A 14,809-nucleotide genomic window follows, 5' to 3' on the forward strand; every position below is an offset into this window, starting at 1 on the left:
CTGTTGATTTTAGGTGATTTAATTCAAATTTAATCAAAGTTATTTGAACTATTTTGAAATAAACTAAACTCTATGGAATTTGACTTAACTAAACTCTGGTGAACGGAAATTACTAAATAAAATTAAACTGAACTTCGCTTGCAGAAAATAAACTCATTTGAACTCTAATCAACAGAAATTAGTTGAATTAACCTGATTTTATTTGGGTTTAATGCAAATGAGTTAAAATGAGCTGAAATAAATTCTTCTGATTTAAAAGAAATTGAGCTAAACAGAGTTGACGTGAACTGAAATAATTTCAGTTGAACTGAGCCAAACTGAGTTAAACTGAACTGAATTGAGATGAACTACATTTACCTGATTTAAATTAATTAAACTCAACTGGTTTTAATTGGATTAAATGGCATAAGGCTGAAATACATTTAAATATTTTACTTAAATGACCTCACACACACAACACATTAGCACATTCAAACATAAACCTCCTCATTTACAGAAATACAAACATGTTTTACAGCTTGGCATGTTCGTTTGATCACAAGTGGAATTGTTATCAGTTGAATCAAACAACTCTGAATCAATTGCAACAGAGAAGGTGAAGTTAAATAAAAATCAGCCAAACGAAAATGTTTTCTCTTATGTAACCAACAATTTTCGTTTTAAGTAATTTTTGTTAATATTTGTGAGTTAATATAACTTAATAAGTTTTACAGTGTAGGATGTGAGGATAAATGGTTAAACAGGAGAACTCAAACGAACTTTTAGGTCGTAGGTTGTTGTAGACAGATCTTTGAATGGGTTCAGTTTGGATAAACAGATATGTTCTGGCCGGATTGATGAGCTAAAGGCTAGTTCAAGAATCTCAAAAGTTTTATTGTTATTGATGTGAAGACTGTTTAAAAATGTTTAGACTTCCATCTTGTTTACATTAGGATTTGTTTAAAATCCAACAACAAATAAAATCTCCAACATGTTTCAGGAAGTGCCGCCGGTTGCACAGGAAGTGCTAAATCTTGCCGCTGCTGCTATTTGTATTTGATAATAAACACAAAAGTGCATATACATATTGCATGAACTGCAATGAAGTGCGTTAGATTATTTTGGCCTGTTCTTTTGCTGACTGGACGTGAGCTTTCAATCTATCAGAGTAGATCTTTATTTTTCTAAACTGAGTCTGTTCACATGTCTCCTTATAAACCACTCATGATCTGAACTCTCCCAAACATTTGAAATACCACAGCATACATGCGTCTCAAAATCTTTACCCAAATCCAGCGTAGGGTTGTCTTTGTTCTCCCCCATCGTGCCCGTCTGTGCCCGGTGGCAGTACCAGCATGGGGGTCAAGAGGGCACGGGTCCAGAGGAAGAGCAGCGGCCAGTGAGCGTGGAGACTAGTTGAGCCTAACGAGGTGATTAAAATGATGAGGGGAAGCACGGATGAGTTGGCGTGGCCTGCAGCCACCGCCATGTTTGCTGCCATCACACACACACACACACACACACACACACACACACACACACACACACACACACACACACACACACACACACACACACACACACACACACACACACACACACACACACACACACACACACACACACACCGTGAATGGTAGAAAAGTTCCAACTACTTCACCAGAAGGACTGTATCAATGAAGATGCAGCACGTGCAGCTGTGTGTGTTTGTGTGTGAGAGTGAGAAAGAGAGAGTGAGTGAGAGGGAATGTGCGGGCGAGTGTGTGTGTGTGTGTGTGTGTGTGTGTGTGTGTGTGTGTGTGTGTGTGTGTGTGTGTGTGAGACAGACAGCTCGCCGTGGGCTCCGGTTGGGTCTGTGGAGTTTGTGTGACACACAGAGACTCGCAGCAGGGTGTATTGGAGACATGTCAAGACCAGGAGACAGAGGCCTCCTGACAGCTGGAGCCCACGGACACACACACACACACACACACACACACGCACACACTCAAACACACACACTACACTCTAAAAAATAAAGCATTGGTTCAACAAAAAAATATATGTTAACGTTTTCCACTAGAATTTTTAAGTTAAACCAACTTCTGGCAGAATTACATTAAATCAGCTCAATATTTTTGAGTATGGTGAAGTAGCCTTTTGGTCACAACAAAGCACATTCCTAAATTACATTAACTTAATAATTGTCAACAAGAACGCAAGAATTTCAGTTGGTACAACATAATATTCATGTACGTTGACGTAACTTTTTGGCTATATTAAAACATATTCCTAAGTTACATGAACTTAATAATTGTCAACAAGAACGCAAGAATTTAAGTTGGTACAACATAATATTCATGTATGTTGACGTAACTTTTTGGCTACATTAAAACATATTCCTAAATTACATGAACTTAATAATTGTCAACAAGAACGCAAGAATTTAAGTTGGTACAACATATTATTCATGTATGTTGACGTAATTTTTTGGCCACATTTAAACACATTCCTAAGTTACATGAACTTAATAATTGTCAACAAGAACGCAAGAATTTAAGTTGGTCCAATATAATATTTCAGGTATACAGTAGTGTAGTAGCTTTTTGGTCATAAAAAATAAACTTCAAATATTAACTGAATTATGTATGATCCCTGCAGGAGATTCTATAAGGGCATTTTTCGGTTTCTCAGGAGGCTAATTTGCTCAAATAGAACCATGATGATTTGGTCGTCTCTTGTAACCATGACTACCTTGTGGGAGGGTTCCAGGGTTTCCAGGTTTCAACACACCTGATTTCAGTCAGCAGTTGATTAACAGGCTTCTGCAGAGTTTGATGATCTGCTGTACAGGTGACTTATCTGTGTTGGAACAGGGAAACCTGTGGACCAGAATTTGACACCCCTGATGTAGAGGCATGAGGGAGATGTCATAACCTGGCACCTGGACATCAGCTAAGGAACTCATACCTGGTGCTCAGAAATAATAGAAATTCAGACAGAATTATTCAAATGAGTTAGACCCATTTAATAACAATAACAGCACAATTCTTTAACATGTAAAGTGCAATATTTGAGGGCTTCATTTTCTTAAAGACACAAAACGCCCACTGAAACTTATGAGGAACAGTGTATTAAAATGTAATAAAACACAATACATGAATCATATTTTTTTGACTTGAACAAGGGACAGTGAATCAAAACAAAAGATCAGAGTTCAATACATTTAAATTCACTAATTGAAACATAAAATGAGCAAAGCTTCTCTCATTCAACTTTGTCTGTACTTTAGCAAAGTCATCTTCATTCTCATTTATATTTGACTTTTTAACTACCAGATTAATGCCAGCTCAAGAAGGCATTATGTAAAAACTTCAAAACACACCACTATCCTCAGAACAAAGAGGTAATGGGAGGAATTAACCACAGCTCAAATTCCTTAAAAATGTGCAAACAGCAGCATTTAAGACACAAAAAATTAACTCAGAAGCTTATGAAGAACAGCGCTTTAAAATTGAGTAAAAGCCAATGACTGAAGTAGTGCTGGAAATGCAGAAATAAGAAAAGGTTTTGTGTCTACTTTGAAACTCCCTCATGAACAGTTCATTAAGTCTGCTCTAGAAAATACCAAACTTGAGATTCATTACTTTAGAGCTGGCTTTTTGTCCATCAAGCTCAAGGCATAGCTTTTGAAATACCTCAAAGGTAAATTTCAGCTGCTTTGGGTAGGTAAGGTTCAGAGTGTAGATAACTCCCATCAGCAAAGCACAGGATCTGGCAGCATCAATCCCCTCCAGGATCTTGGATCCCTCAACGATGATCGTTGCAGGCCCATCACCAATGATAGCAATCTTCATGACTTGCATTGCAAGGTCTGCGTTGAGCTCCTCCACATCCTTGTAAGAGAAATTAAAAGAAGTTAGGATGTATAAAATACGTAGCTCAAGCTCTTCAGGATGACGTGAATAAAGGAATAAACTACGACTTCAGGTATTACACAAAGACAACCTGTTTTAGCTTATGAAAATAAGCTAAAACAGGTTGTCTTTTGTGTTTATCTTTGAGTGATTTCTCTTTGTCATTCTGCAACCTATAAAAGCAAAATCAAAGCATTTTCAAAATATTTTTTTTTAATTTCTATAACGTTTGAAAGTTTTTCTATTGCCATATTCCCCAGAGTTAGAAAAGTGAGAAAACAGCCTTTTGTAACCAGTGCAGTAATTCTACTGATCTGACAGCAGTCCATTTGCTTGAGCATAACATAAATGTTAGAAGTGAATAGCAGGTACTAGCATTGTGTGCAAAAGTGATTAAAATGACTCAATAATGAAACAAACTATTCCTGGGGGTAACATGTCTTTTAGCTTTATGCTAACTTTTTAGGTTCAAGCTAATGTTTTCTACTTTATGCCAACATGGAAGTACTGCCGGTAGCACGCCCTCTCAAAGTTTCTTCAGGAACTTTTCTAGTTGGTATCATTATTGTGTCATTTTAATCACTTTTACACACAAAATTCTACTACCTGCTATTCACTTCCATTGTTTATGCTCAGTTAAAGCAGACATATTACTGCCAGGTCAAAGAATTACTGCGCTGGTAACAAAAGGCGTTTTTCCTCACTTATCAAACTCTGGGGATTATGGCAATAGACAAATTTTCACTTAGGGGTGGAACATCCCTTCATTACTCAACCTTGAACAGAAAATCCAATGAACAAAAACACACAGAACCTACAGAGACACATTTCAAACAAAACAAAAAATTGAAAAAGTAGTCAAGTACTTACGCTGTATTGTTTGAAAAGATCCTCCTCCTTCTCTCCAAGATAGACTATGAGGCAGCGAATGGCAATCTCTCTGCGCTTTTCAACTGTGTTGTCCTGATTGATAGAAAAAATAGATAACGTGTTAAAAAAATCTGATGCAGGTAGGGCTGGGCAATATGGCAACAATTTCATATCCCGATGCAGCTGATTTTCTATGCTAGAAATTATATACACGCGCGCGCACACACAGATTCAATAAGCGCACACGCTGCTTTAACTCCGGCGCGCCGTCAGACTGAAGGCAGAAATGAACGCTGCCTCCACCACGATAAAAACTTTTAAGAGGTTATTTTTCATTCAAGGTCAAATTAAGATATTAGCTTCTGGGATGAGTCGGGTCCACTACAGCCAGTGACTCCTTATGAACCTGACCACAAGTCCTGTTACTGCAGCATTTGTTATTCCAGTCAGCGTGGCAGCGGATCGCAGATTCAGCCACACCATAAAACAGCAATAAGTCGGTCTGAGGCAAAAGTGAACATCATGGCTATATCTTGTCCCCTATTGACATTTGATTACGCACAAGCAGGTGATCAGCTCAGGTTTACGCAGAACAGAAGGAAGGAGAGCGCTCTGGCCGCACAGGTTAAACGTTCCTACTTTAAGAAAACCATTAAATTGCATTGTTTATGTGCTACCTGGGAACTCTAAATATTTATTTAAAATTAAATCAAAGGAAATTGTAATGGTATCGAATGTTTATTATTTACTATTTAAAAAATGAAAGTGATGGGGAATTTTTTTTAACCCTGTCTGTTTAGCTTGACATCAGATATATATATACATATATATACATATATACATATATATATATATATATATATATAGAGAGAGAGAGAGAGAGAGAGAGAGAGAGAGAGAGAGGGAGAGAGAGAGAGAGAGAGAGAGACATGCCCCGATGTGTGTGTGTGTGTGTGTGGGGGGGGGGGGGGGTGCGTCGACATGGTCGGGACATAGAAGGGGGTGCGTGGCTAAATAAGTTTGGGAAACACTGCTCTAAGGTGTCGACCTAAAACACCACTGTAAAACGGCTTATGGTGGTGTAAACGATTATTTAAAAACGATTAACAGTTTACATCATACAGACGACATATTTTCTTGTATTGCCCAGCCCTAGATGCGAGTGTAACCAGAATATAAACAATTTGGAAAACAATTAGTGTTAGTATACAATGGACCTTGTTCATAGCAGCCATATCAACATTTGACATGAAAACAGTGAGGCAGATTTTAATAAAGGTCTATTCATAAAGTTAGTCATTATACCTGCAGAAGCATGTCCTTAATCTGCCTCATCTTCAGGCCTGCAGCTCCTCCTTTTGACTGGGTCAAGGCCATCAGTTTTGGGGTGCATTGGTCAAGCCTGGCCAGAAAGGTCGATTCAAGGCTAACTGTTGTTATTCTCTTGAATTCTTCACATATCTGCAGGGCACACCAGAATAAAGTACAAAAAGAGAGATACGTATAATAAACAATGCAGAAATTAACATCCAAATGTGTATTTGTACACATTTAAATGTTTTGGGTAAAAATACATGTATTTCAACATTTTTTATTTACCCGACTTCAATTTGTGGACATGTATCCACAATTTAATCAATCCACAACACAAAAATATTGGTTTAATAAACATTTTATCTCACCTGTGCCTTGCTAAAAAGCGCAGGCCAGCGCTTCATGAAGTCGCTGATGGCAGGAGCCTCTTTCACTATTTCCTCCCGACGAAGGCTGAACGTCTTGGCCATTTTCTGAGCTACCACTCTGGAGTTGTCCTTTTTCATCACTTCACTCAGTAGCTCGACTCTCTCTTTTTCCAAACTTTCACTACTTTCACCTTGAGCATGAGGGGGTAGGTAGTTCACTTCAGCCTTCTTTGGTTTCTTGACATTCTTTGCTGGGTATTGGTCACGTGTCATTTTCCTCTTAAGAGAGTTTACTTCAACTTCAGGGCAGCCGAGACCTCTAAGCTTGCTTCTGAAATTGTTCATCTTATATTTTAGACGTTGTGCCCATCCATAGGACCCATTGAAGGACCCTGGTTCTTTCAGGCAGGGATGCTTTAGAGTCAGGGCCTCTGCAACCTCACTGATCTGCAGACTTGATGGATAAGCAGTATACTTATAAATAGCTTCTGCTAGTTTTCCAAGGATGTCAGGAAGCAGTGGAATGAAATCTTTTGTAGGGAGAAGAGTCCCATCTTTTTGGAAGCGCTCATTGACTGACTGAATTTTGATCTCTGTGAGGTCAGAAAACCTGGGAATCGGAAACTGAACAGGCCAACGCTGGTAACGGTGCCCTGGACTATCTTCCGATGATGAAAGAATCAGTGTGTCATTACTTGACACAGATGAGGTGTCAAGAAAGTGTTCCTCAGAAGGATGATCAGTCATGTTGGTCACATCAGTTAAGGTCAAGGTTACTGTAGGCTCCTGGTCCTGGAGAAACACAATCTTGATTGTGTCCTTGTCCTTAATGTCCGTTGTAGAAACAAGGGTGAAAAACTCATCACCAAAATCAGCATCTTTATAGTGAAGACGGAAGTCTCTTGCAATGGAAAAGGTATCACGAATGGCTGAATGAAGGTCATCTACTGTCTCAGGGATTCCAGATGGTAGTACAACTTTATGAACATCGTGATCTGCAAAGATCACTCGAAGTTGAGCCGGTTGGGACATTATGTAACCTGTAGACAAAACGTTTGACACGTTTTGGTAATTGTTAGTAACAGCTAAATTGTGAATAATAACATAATAAAGTTTTATCTCCCAAGTATGGAAACCAGGAGCCAATTAACCATATGCCATGGTTGAAAATAGCAAGAAGACTGTGAGATGCGGGTTTGTATCATTTCATCTGGAAATCATTCATGGAACATAAATGCTGCGCTTAAGAGTCATAATGGTTGTTCCACCAAAAATGTAAGAAATCAAGGGAACCGTGTCTAATAGCTCAGCTGGCTCTATGACTTTCACTGAACCAGTTTTCTCAAGCACATAGCTCCTCAGATGTTCAACTGACCAAGCAGTTAAACCTTTCACTATGAATTCAACATTGCCTTTCAAAACCACAATCTGTATCAACTCCCCAAAATCTGGAAGACCACCAGTGGAACCATTAGCCAAGATCATTCCACTGGTGTACTTGGTGCCCCTGTAACACACACTTTTGGCTATCTGGACACATGTCTCACCAGGAAACTTAGCCTGCAGTGCTTCTTGGATATCCACTCTCAGCACATTAACATCCACTGTAGACAGTGTTGTAGCCTGTAGTAACGGTCTGACAGCTCTGGAATCATGTTGGTTATAAGCAAGCAACAACTGATGCTTCATGGCGAGTGACAGCAGAATATTTTTAAAACAACGAGTATGTCTGACAACACGCTTGAAAAAGCTGTGCTTTGCCTCAAACCGCATTGTCCACAGTGACACCAGAGGACCATAAGCCCTGATAAGTTCTGGATAATGTTCTAGGAAATGGTGTTTTGGAATGAGGCGTTGCTCTGGGAAAACCATGATAAACCTGTGTTTATGCTCCAATATCTTACTGTCCAGGAAGCAAATGGTCTCCTCTGTGTGGACTTGGTTAACAACAAGCTCAACAATGTCTCTGAGCACAAGAAGCACTTCCCATGCTGGGTCACCCTCAGGGATTTTTGATCCAACCATGAGTGGCAAGAGTCGCAGCAATGCCCAGTTCTCGTGGGCATTGCCCCCTACACTTTTCCGTTGGGCAAAGTTCACAGGGACAGGCTGTGGTGCATCGGTTTTGTCTGACCATTTATAGGGGAACTCTTTGATGCATTTGTTCAGCTCTTCAAGAGTGAAGTATTTGTTGTGAATGAATACTCTTAGGCACAGTGCTATTTCTAGGGGCACTATACCTTCAAAGAGATCATGCAACACATCAGGTGGATATCCAGACAAAACATGAAAATATTTCATTTTAGCCGTCAGTGCACATTGTCTCTTCACTCCATAAACATGCATCAAACTGTCATTTTCCTGTAAAGCCTGCACATGCAGTGTGTGTTGTTCCTTCGTTCTGGGTGGGAATGCCTCATTTCTCACTTCACCATTTTGAAATTGTGACTTTTCACCTAGACAAAACCGACAGACGTATGAACTGGAAAAGCTCTCAACAAATCCCCCCATAGAATGGGCACCAAGATTGTCTGCAACAACACTAAACACTGTTCCTTTGACTCTTCTGCCCAGTGCTGGAACATATAGTCCTTCCTCCTCCAACACTACAAGATCTTTGATCAGTGGCTCTAACACAGCACTGTAACCAAATCTCTTTACATCTTCAGCCTTGCACAGAATTGCTAAGAAGATTGAGTTTAGCTCAGATCTGAGCAATGAGGGGACATCAGCTAACACCCAATACACAGATGTTATTTTGTGTTTTTTCCTCGATGTACCAAGAGGATTGCAAATCTCAAAGTCATCCACATAGAGATTGAGTGCAATTGTAAAGTCACCTTTTGAGAACAGCTCGTTGGTTTTGTAAAAGGTGCCGTCATGAAATGACTTGTACACAGTTCTCTGTGCTTCTGCCTCACTCAAGAGCAGGTCTAGTATATCCTTTCTGCTAAGAACCTGAAGTAAAGACTTTAGAATGGGAACATACTGGAAGCTGCTCTGTCCACTAAGAATATACTCAATCGGCTCCACAACAGGAAAGTGTTCATTAAAATACTTTCTTCTTCTGAAGGCAGAGGAAAGAGGACCACCATCACAAAGGGCAGCGCTAATAGGGTTAGCACCACAGATGTCATTCACCATTTCAGACACAATGGCTTCATCAACATCACAATTGTGTCTCTTCAAGCAGGACTGTAAAATGTCTTTCATGATGGGGGCGGAGGCTGAATGACAAATAAAATGCAACTCCTCTACAAGCTCATCAATGCATTGGTTGGGAACATGAAAATAACACTCTAATTTCAACATCAAATGAGCCAAGCTTCTTTCAATCAACTTTGGTAGTACTTTAACATCATCATCTCTAAACTCCTCAATGTCAGACTGTTCACACTCCTGATTAACTAAATCACTGCACTGATCTGTTTGTGAAGGCTTGTCATACCTCTTTAACACGTCATCTTTAAAGTCATCTAACGAGTGGGGAGTATGCTTGCGATTTTTATGCGACGCAAATGTTCCATAAATGTTAGTTTTGAAACTACAATTTTTGAAAACACAGGACACAGTTTCTTGCTTTTTTAAATGTTGACGAAGGTGTTCAAAATACTCTTTTTCAGTGGAGAATGTGCCCACATTACAGAACTGGCAACAGAAACTGAGTATTTCAGAGGTTTTCACTATTGTTGAGTGAGTAGAGTGTTTCCTTGATATGTGTGATTTTAGGCTACCCCATGATTTAAATGAACAAAAACAATCTAGGTAAGGGCATGGCAGAGGCTGCACACCAGGGATATGGCGTAACCTATAATGTTTCAACAACTCGTCTTTAGTGGAGGTCGCAAATTTACAGATTTTGCAAGGCCAATCCATACTTGATGTTTCTGTCTTACTCCATGTTCGTTCACGCTTACTTCAGAAGGCTGACGACGTTTTAACTTGAACCCCTTGGCACGTGACACCAGGATACCAGGAGAAGATGAAGGTTTGAGTTTTTGTCCTTGCGAGGCACACAGCAAAGTAACTGAATATTTAGGTGAGATTCCCACGTTCTTTAGAAGGCTGACCACGTCTTAACTGGAACCCCTAGATCCACAACACCAGGACACTGTAGAACACCAGAAAGTCACACCTGCACAAAAACACACAAGCTGGTATTGTCAATTTCACTTGTGAGTCTTCAATACAGTGAATAATTTTCACCTGTGTCTTTGTCAATAATTGTTGATGGACTCACGAGAGCTTCTCACCTTAGGGGACAGAGGACGGGATGTCTAGCTTGTCCTGAGAGGCTGATCTATCTCAACTTGAACTCTTGGTCTACGACACCAGGATACCAGTGTTTTGTCCTTTCAAAGTCACTGAAGACCTGAGTAGGAAAATAAATTAAGTTAAATGATTTTAAACGTGAAAAGCCTGGTGGCTAATCAGTAGCCAATATGTGTTTTTATGATATTTAACTTACTGTTATGAGGCATTTGTTTACACTTTTGAAACAACTTTTCCAATTAGTATCTTTTGCACCATTTTTAAATAGTAATATATAACTCTTAGATACATTTAACATTAGTCTTTTACTATATTTTGCTTTTACAGCATTTAAATGAACTGTTACAACCAGGTGGTGTGTGTGTGTGCGGGCGCGTGCGTGTGTGCACGTGCGTGCGATGCTAGTAACATTTCTGATTCATAAAATTATAAAGTTGGGGACCTTTTCGGGGACAGCGTGAGCTGGGACCAGTCATTCAAAACAGAATACCTGAATTTGTTGGGCGCTGGAAAGCCCAACAGCCATAGAAATCATATATGCATAGATGCAACATGTGGCTTTCCATAGAAATCAAATACACGTAGAGGTGACCTTGGACTGGGCCTGTCTGTTGGAGCTGGTGTACCCGCAGACCGCTATATTGGATGGGTCTCCATTTGCCCCGAGTGCATTTATTTCTACCAGGAATGTGTTCACTAAACTAAAAGCCTTTATCATGTTTTTTTTAAATAAAATCAAACGTAAGATTCAGCCATTTTCTGACAGTAAATACGGAACAACTTTTTCATACACAAGCTAGAAAAGTCAATACTCCCACATGATCTGTTTTCAACAGTACGCTGGTTGTTGGAAGAGTGCTGGACCCATCCAATATGATGGCAAAGCATGTAGCTCACCAACAACAACTGTTATCTCTATGAATATATGCTCTCTATGGTTGCAGCGTCACTGCCATATTGGTTGGGTTTATCATTCTCCAAAACCCAATTGGAGTCGATGCTGAGTCAGAATCTATGGTCCTTTTTGTGCAGCCAACTGTTGCAAAAACTGGCATATTGCTAAAAACAGTGGGGTTGTTGACTTTTTTTTTTTTGCTTTTCTGTTTGGAAAACTGTTTTAACAGTTTCATTATTTACCATCAAAATGTGACTCTGGTAGTCCTGTCATGCCACTACTTATATCTCATTTTGTTAAAAAGAAAGACAAAGTGTTTTAACTGGAGGAACACATTCCTTCGTAGAAAAAACCTGCACTGGGGCGAATGAAGACCCATCCAAAATGGCGGTCCGCTACCACGCAGCTCAATTTTTTTTCTTCAAACTTTATTGAGACATATCAATGGTACAAACAGTCCGTGTCGCCTCTCCGTATTTCTCTTCAAAACACCGAAAGTCACCAAAAATCACCCTAAAGCCGGGCGTACACTGTGCGACTTTTTCACTCGCAGCGTTCAGCTTCAGCTCAAACTGTACGACTTCCTCGCAGAGCAGATCTCACGAGTCATGTGCTCACACTGTATGACCCAGTTCTCGCATGCGACCTGACTGCTCACACTGTACGTCTGGTAGCAACACGTCGGCCCTAAAAATATGCTAAAAATGGCAGTTTTTACTCAACACGTCAGACTTTTTTGTCTTGTCTTGCCTGTTGTCCTTCAGGAGTGCTGCAGGAGGACACACAGGGATTTATGGGGGTTGGATGAGGAAAACGAAATAAGAAAGTAAATCTGTGTTTTGTGATCAGTTTAATTTGACATGAACACAACAAACACGCTTTCTTGACAATCTTTGTGAGTAAAAAAACGTGTAGGTATGAAAACGGCTTTACCCTACCATAATAATAATTACCCTACCATTGTGCGGCAATGTCAGCCGGGCGTACACTGTGCGACTTTTTCACTTTTTTGAGCCGATTTTCCAGTCGTGCGAGAATCCACGACATCGGGGCGAGTTTTGCGCCGAGCGGTCGTGTAGTGTACAGGGGGTTACAAGAGGCGATTAACACCACGTGACCAGCTGCCGATCAGCAGTCGTGAGCTCGCACGGACTTCTGGCATGTTTAATATTTTGCTCGTCCCTCGTGAGGGTATCGCACTGTTGAAGCAGCACTGCGAGCAGCTGCGACCCGAAATGTATCAGAACCGCTCATGGCACATGCGCAATCATGCATCAACACCGCTCCCCTGCTATTTCCCTAATAACACACGCTGTTCGTTTTTATTTCTACACGTTTTTTTTACTCACAAAGATTGTCAAGAAAGCGTGTTTGTCGTGTTCATGTCAAATTAAACTGATCACAAAACACAAATTTACTTTCTTTATTTCGTTTTCCTCATCCAACCCCCATAAATCCCTGTGTGTCCTCCTGCAGCACTCCTGAAGGACAACAGGCAAGACAAGACAAAAAAGTCTGACGTGTTGAGTAAAAACTGCTATTTTTAGCATATTTTTAGGGCCGACATGTTGCTACCAAACTACAGTGTGAGCAGTCAGGTCGCATGCGAGAACTGGGTCGTACAGTGTGAGCACATGACTCGTGAGATCTGCTCTGCGAGGAAGCGTACAGTTTGAGCTGAAGCTGAACGCTGCGAGTGAAAAAGTGGCACAGTGTACGCCCGGACCCGGGTTTAGTCTGGCATCTTTCATGGCTCGGTACTGGGTTGAACTCCCGCCCTTAACATTAACAAGATGGTGGCGCTGTTGACGTAAATGTAGAAGCGAAAAGCGGCATCTAGCGTTAGCATTTCTTAATGGTTATTAACATAAAATGCTTCTCTTTACAAAAAATAATTCCACATTTAGATAATAAAACGTTTCAATCGCTGCTTAACTAACAGCAAACACATCAGTGATAGCTACTTACCTTGGCTAGCATCAACATTATAGCTCACATCCTACAGAAGCCAGCGTTAGCGTAGCAGTTAGCGCCGTGGCTAACAATATCTGTGATCTTTTAAACATTATAAGACAAGTAGAATGGTCTATATAAGAGTAACGTTAGTATTAAATGTTCCAAAAAGAGCCCAACGATTTCTACTATTGCGGAATTTGCGGCTCCGTGTATGTTACAGCCGAACTGCTGTGCACACAGATGTGGGTGAAAGCTAACCAGAGCGTCTCGCTTGCTACCGAGAGAGAGATAATGTTACGTCGTTGTTTTACATTAGGCTATCACTAACAATATCCAGGGTGACTGTAAAATACGTGTAATTCCGCATAAATGCACTTACCGTTCGCCACCAACACAGTGCTTGATATCCTGAACATGTGCTGTTGAAAATGTCCGCTTGAGCAAAAGTGAGGAACTGTGGGAGGTTTACACGTCATCAAGTTTTATTTTACATCGACATAACTTAAAATTATATTGTGTTTTGATGACTGATTATTTTACATTCAGACTAATCATAATTATATATTGAGTAAAAAGGCTAAATTTGTGTGTCACCTGAACTCAATATAATACAATTTTTAATTAAGAAGTCTAACAGTGTTTATGAACTTGATTTTTAATTTCACAACAACATATATATTTAAGTAATGACTAAAGGTCCCATTAATTACTTTTTAGGGTGTAATTGCTCCACAGGCAGGGAAGTGGAAGTAGCCAGCGTTTGGTGGACCCAGACCCCGCCTCAGTGCGCGAGGCTCGTGGCCAAAGACATGAAGGACACCTCCGAGGCTGTTTTGTTGGTGCCTGCTGCAATTACATCCCACAGCTGATGTAGTGAGTCTGGAGACAGGCAGCGCACCACGGGGCGGACGAGTCACAGGAGAGCCACTAATGGATGTTGTTTAGTCACGCTATTTACTTTGCTCTCAGAATTACAAATAAATAAATAAATAAATAGAATTTGAATATCCCGTGGTTCAAACCAAACACCCAAATATTGTCTCAGTTTGAGTCAACAGTAAATAATACCAAACCTTTATCGTGGGTCTTGGTGACGCATCCGGCACCTTCTGCTGCAGCCAAAATCAGAAGTACGCTGTAAGAAAGCACTGGTATTGTTAAAGGTGGAGCTAACTGGGGTGCCGTTAGCTCCAGTTTTACATCATAGAACTTCCGTATCTAAAGCCGCTGCATGATTAGCCATGAAACTTTTGAAGAGG

At 40.3% G+C, this 14,809-nt stretch overlaps 1 protein-coding gene across 3 annotated transcripts; it reads right to left on the reverse strand.

Moving 5' to 3' along the window:
* Window positions 1-2,962: 2,962 nt before the first annotated feature.
* LOC129162940 (uncharacterized) lies at window positions 2,963-14,412 on the reverse strand. 3 transcript variants are annotated; one of them, XM_054739394.2, is made up of 7 exons: window positions 13,930-14,382; window positions 10,681-10,799; window positions 10,345-10,562; window positions 6,428-7,467; window positions 6,051-6,206; window positions 4,746-4,838; window positions 2,963-3,854 (listed from the first exon to the last, which is right to left on the reverse strand). In XM_054739394.2, the coding sequence occupies exons 4-7, from the start codon at window positions 7,457-7,459 to the stop codon at window positions 3,576-3,578; spliced, it is 1,560 nt and encodes a 519-aa protein (XP_054595369.2). In that variant the 5' UTR covers window positions 7,460-7,467; window positions 10,345-10,562; window positions 10,681-10,799; window positions 13,930-14,382; the 3' UTR covers window positions 2,963-3,575. The 3 variants fall into 3 exon arrangements, with proteins under 3 accessions (XP_054595369.2, XP_054595372.2, XP_070399976.1); XM_054739397.2 differs by lacking the exons at window positions 10,345-10,562; window positions 10,681-10,799; window positions 13,930-14,382 and having other exon boundaries at window positions 6,428-7,645; XM_070543875.1 differs by lacking the exons at window positions 2,963-3,854; window positions 4,746-4,838; window positions 6,051-6,206 and having other exon boundaries at window positions 7,459-10,562; window positions 13,930-14,412.
* Window positions 14,413-14,809: the final 397 nt, after the last annotated feature.

This window comes from Nothobranchius furzeri, chromosome 14, assembly GCF_043380555.1.
Source record: "Nothobranchius furzeri strain GRZ-AD chromosome 14, NfurGRZ-RIMD1, whole genome shotgun sequence".
Classification (NCBI taxonomy): domain Eukaryota; kingdom Metazoa; phylum Chordata; class Actinopteri; order Cyprinodontiformes; family Nothobranchiidae; genus Nothobranchius; species Nothobranchius furzeri.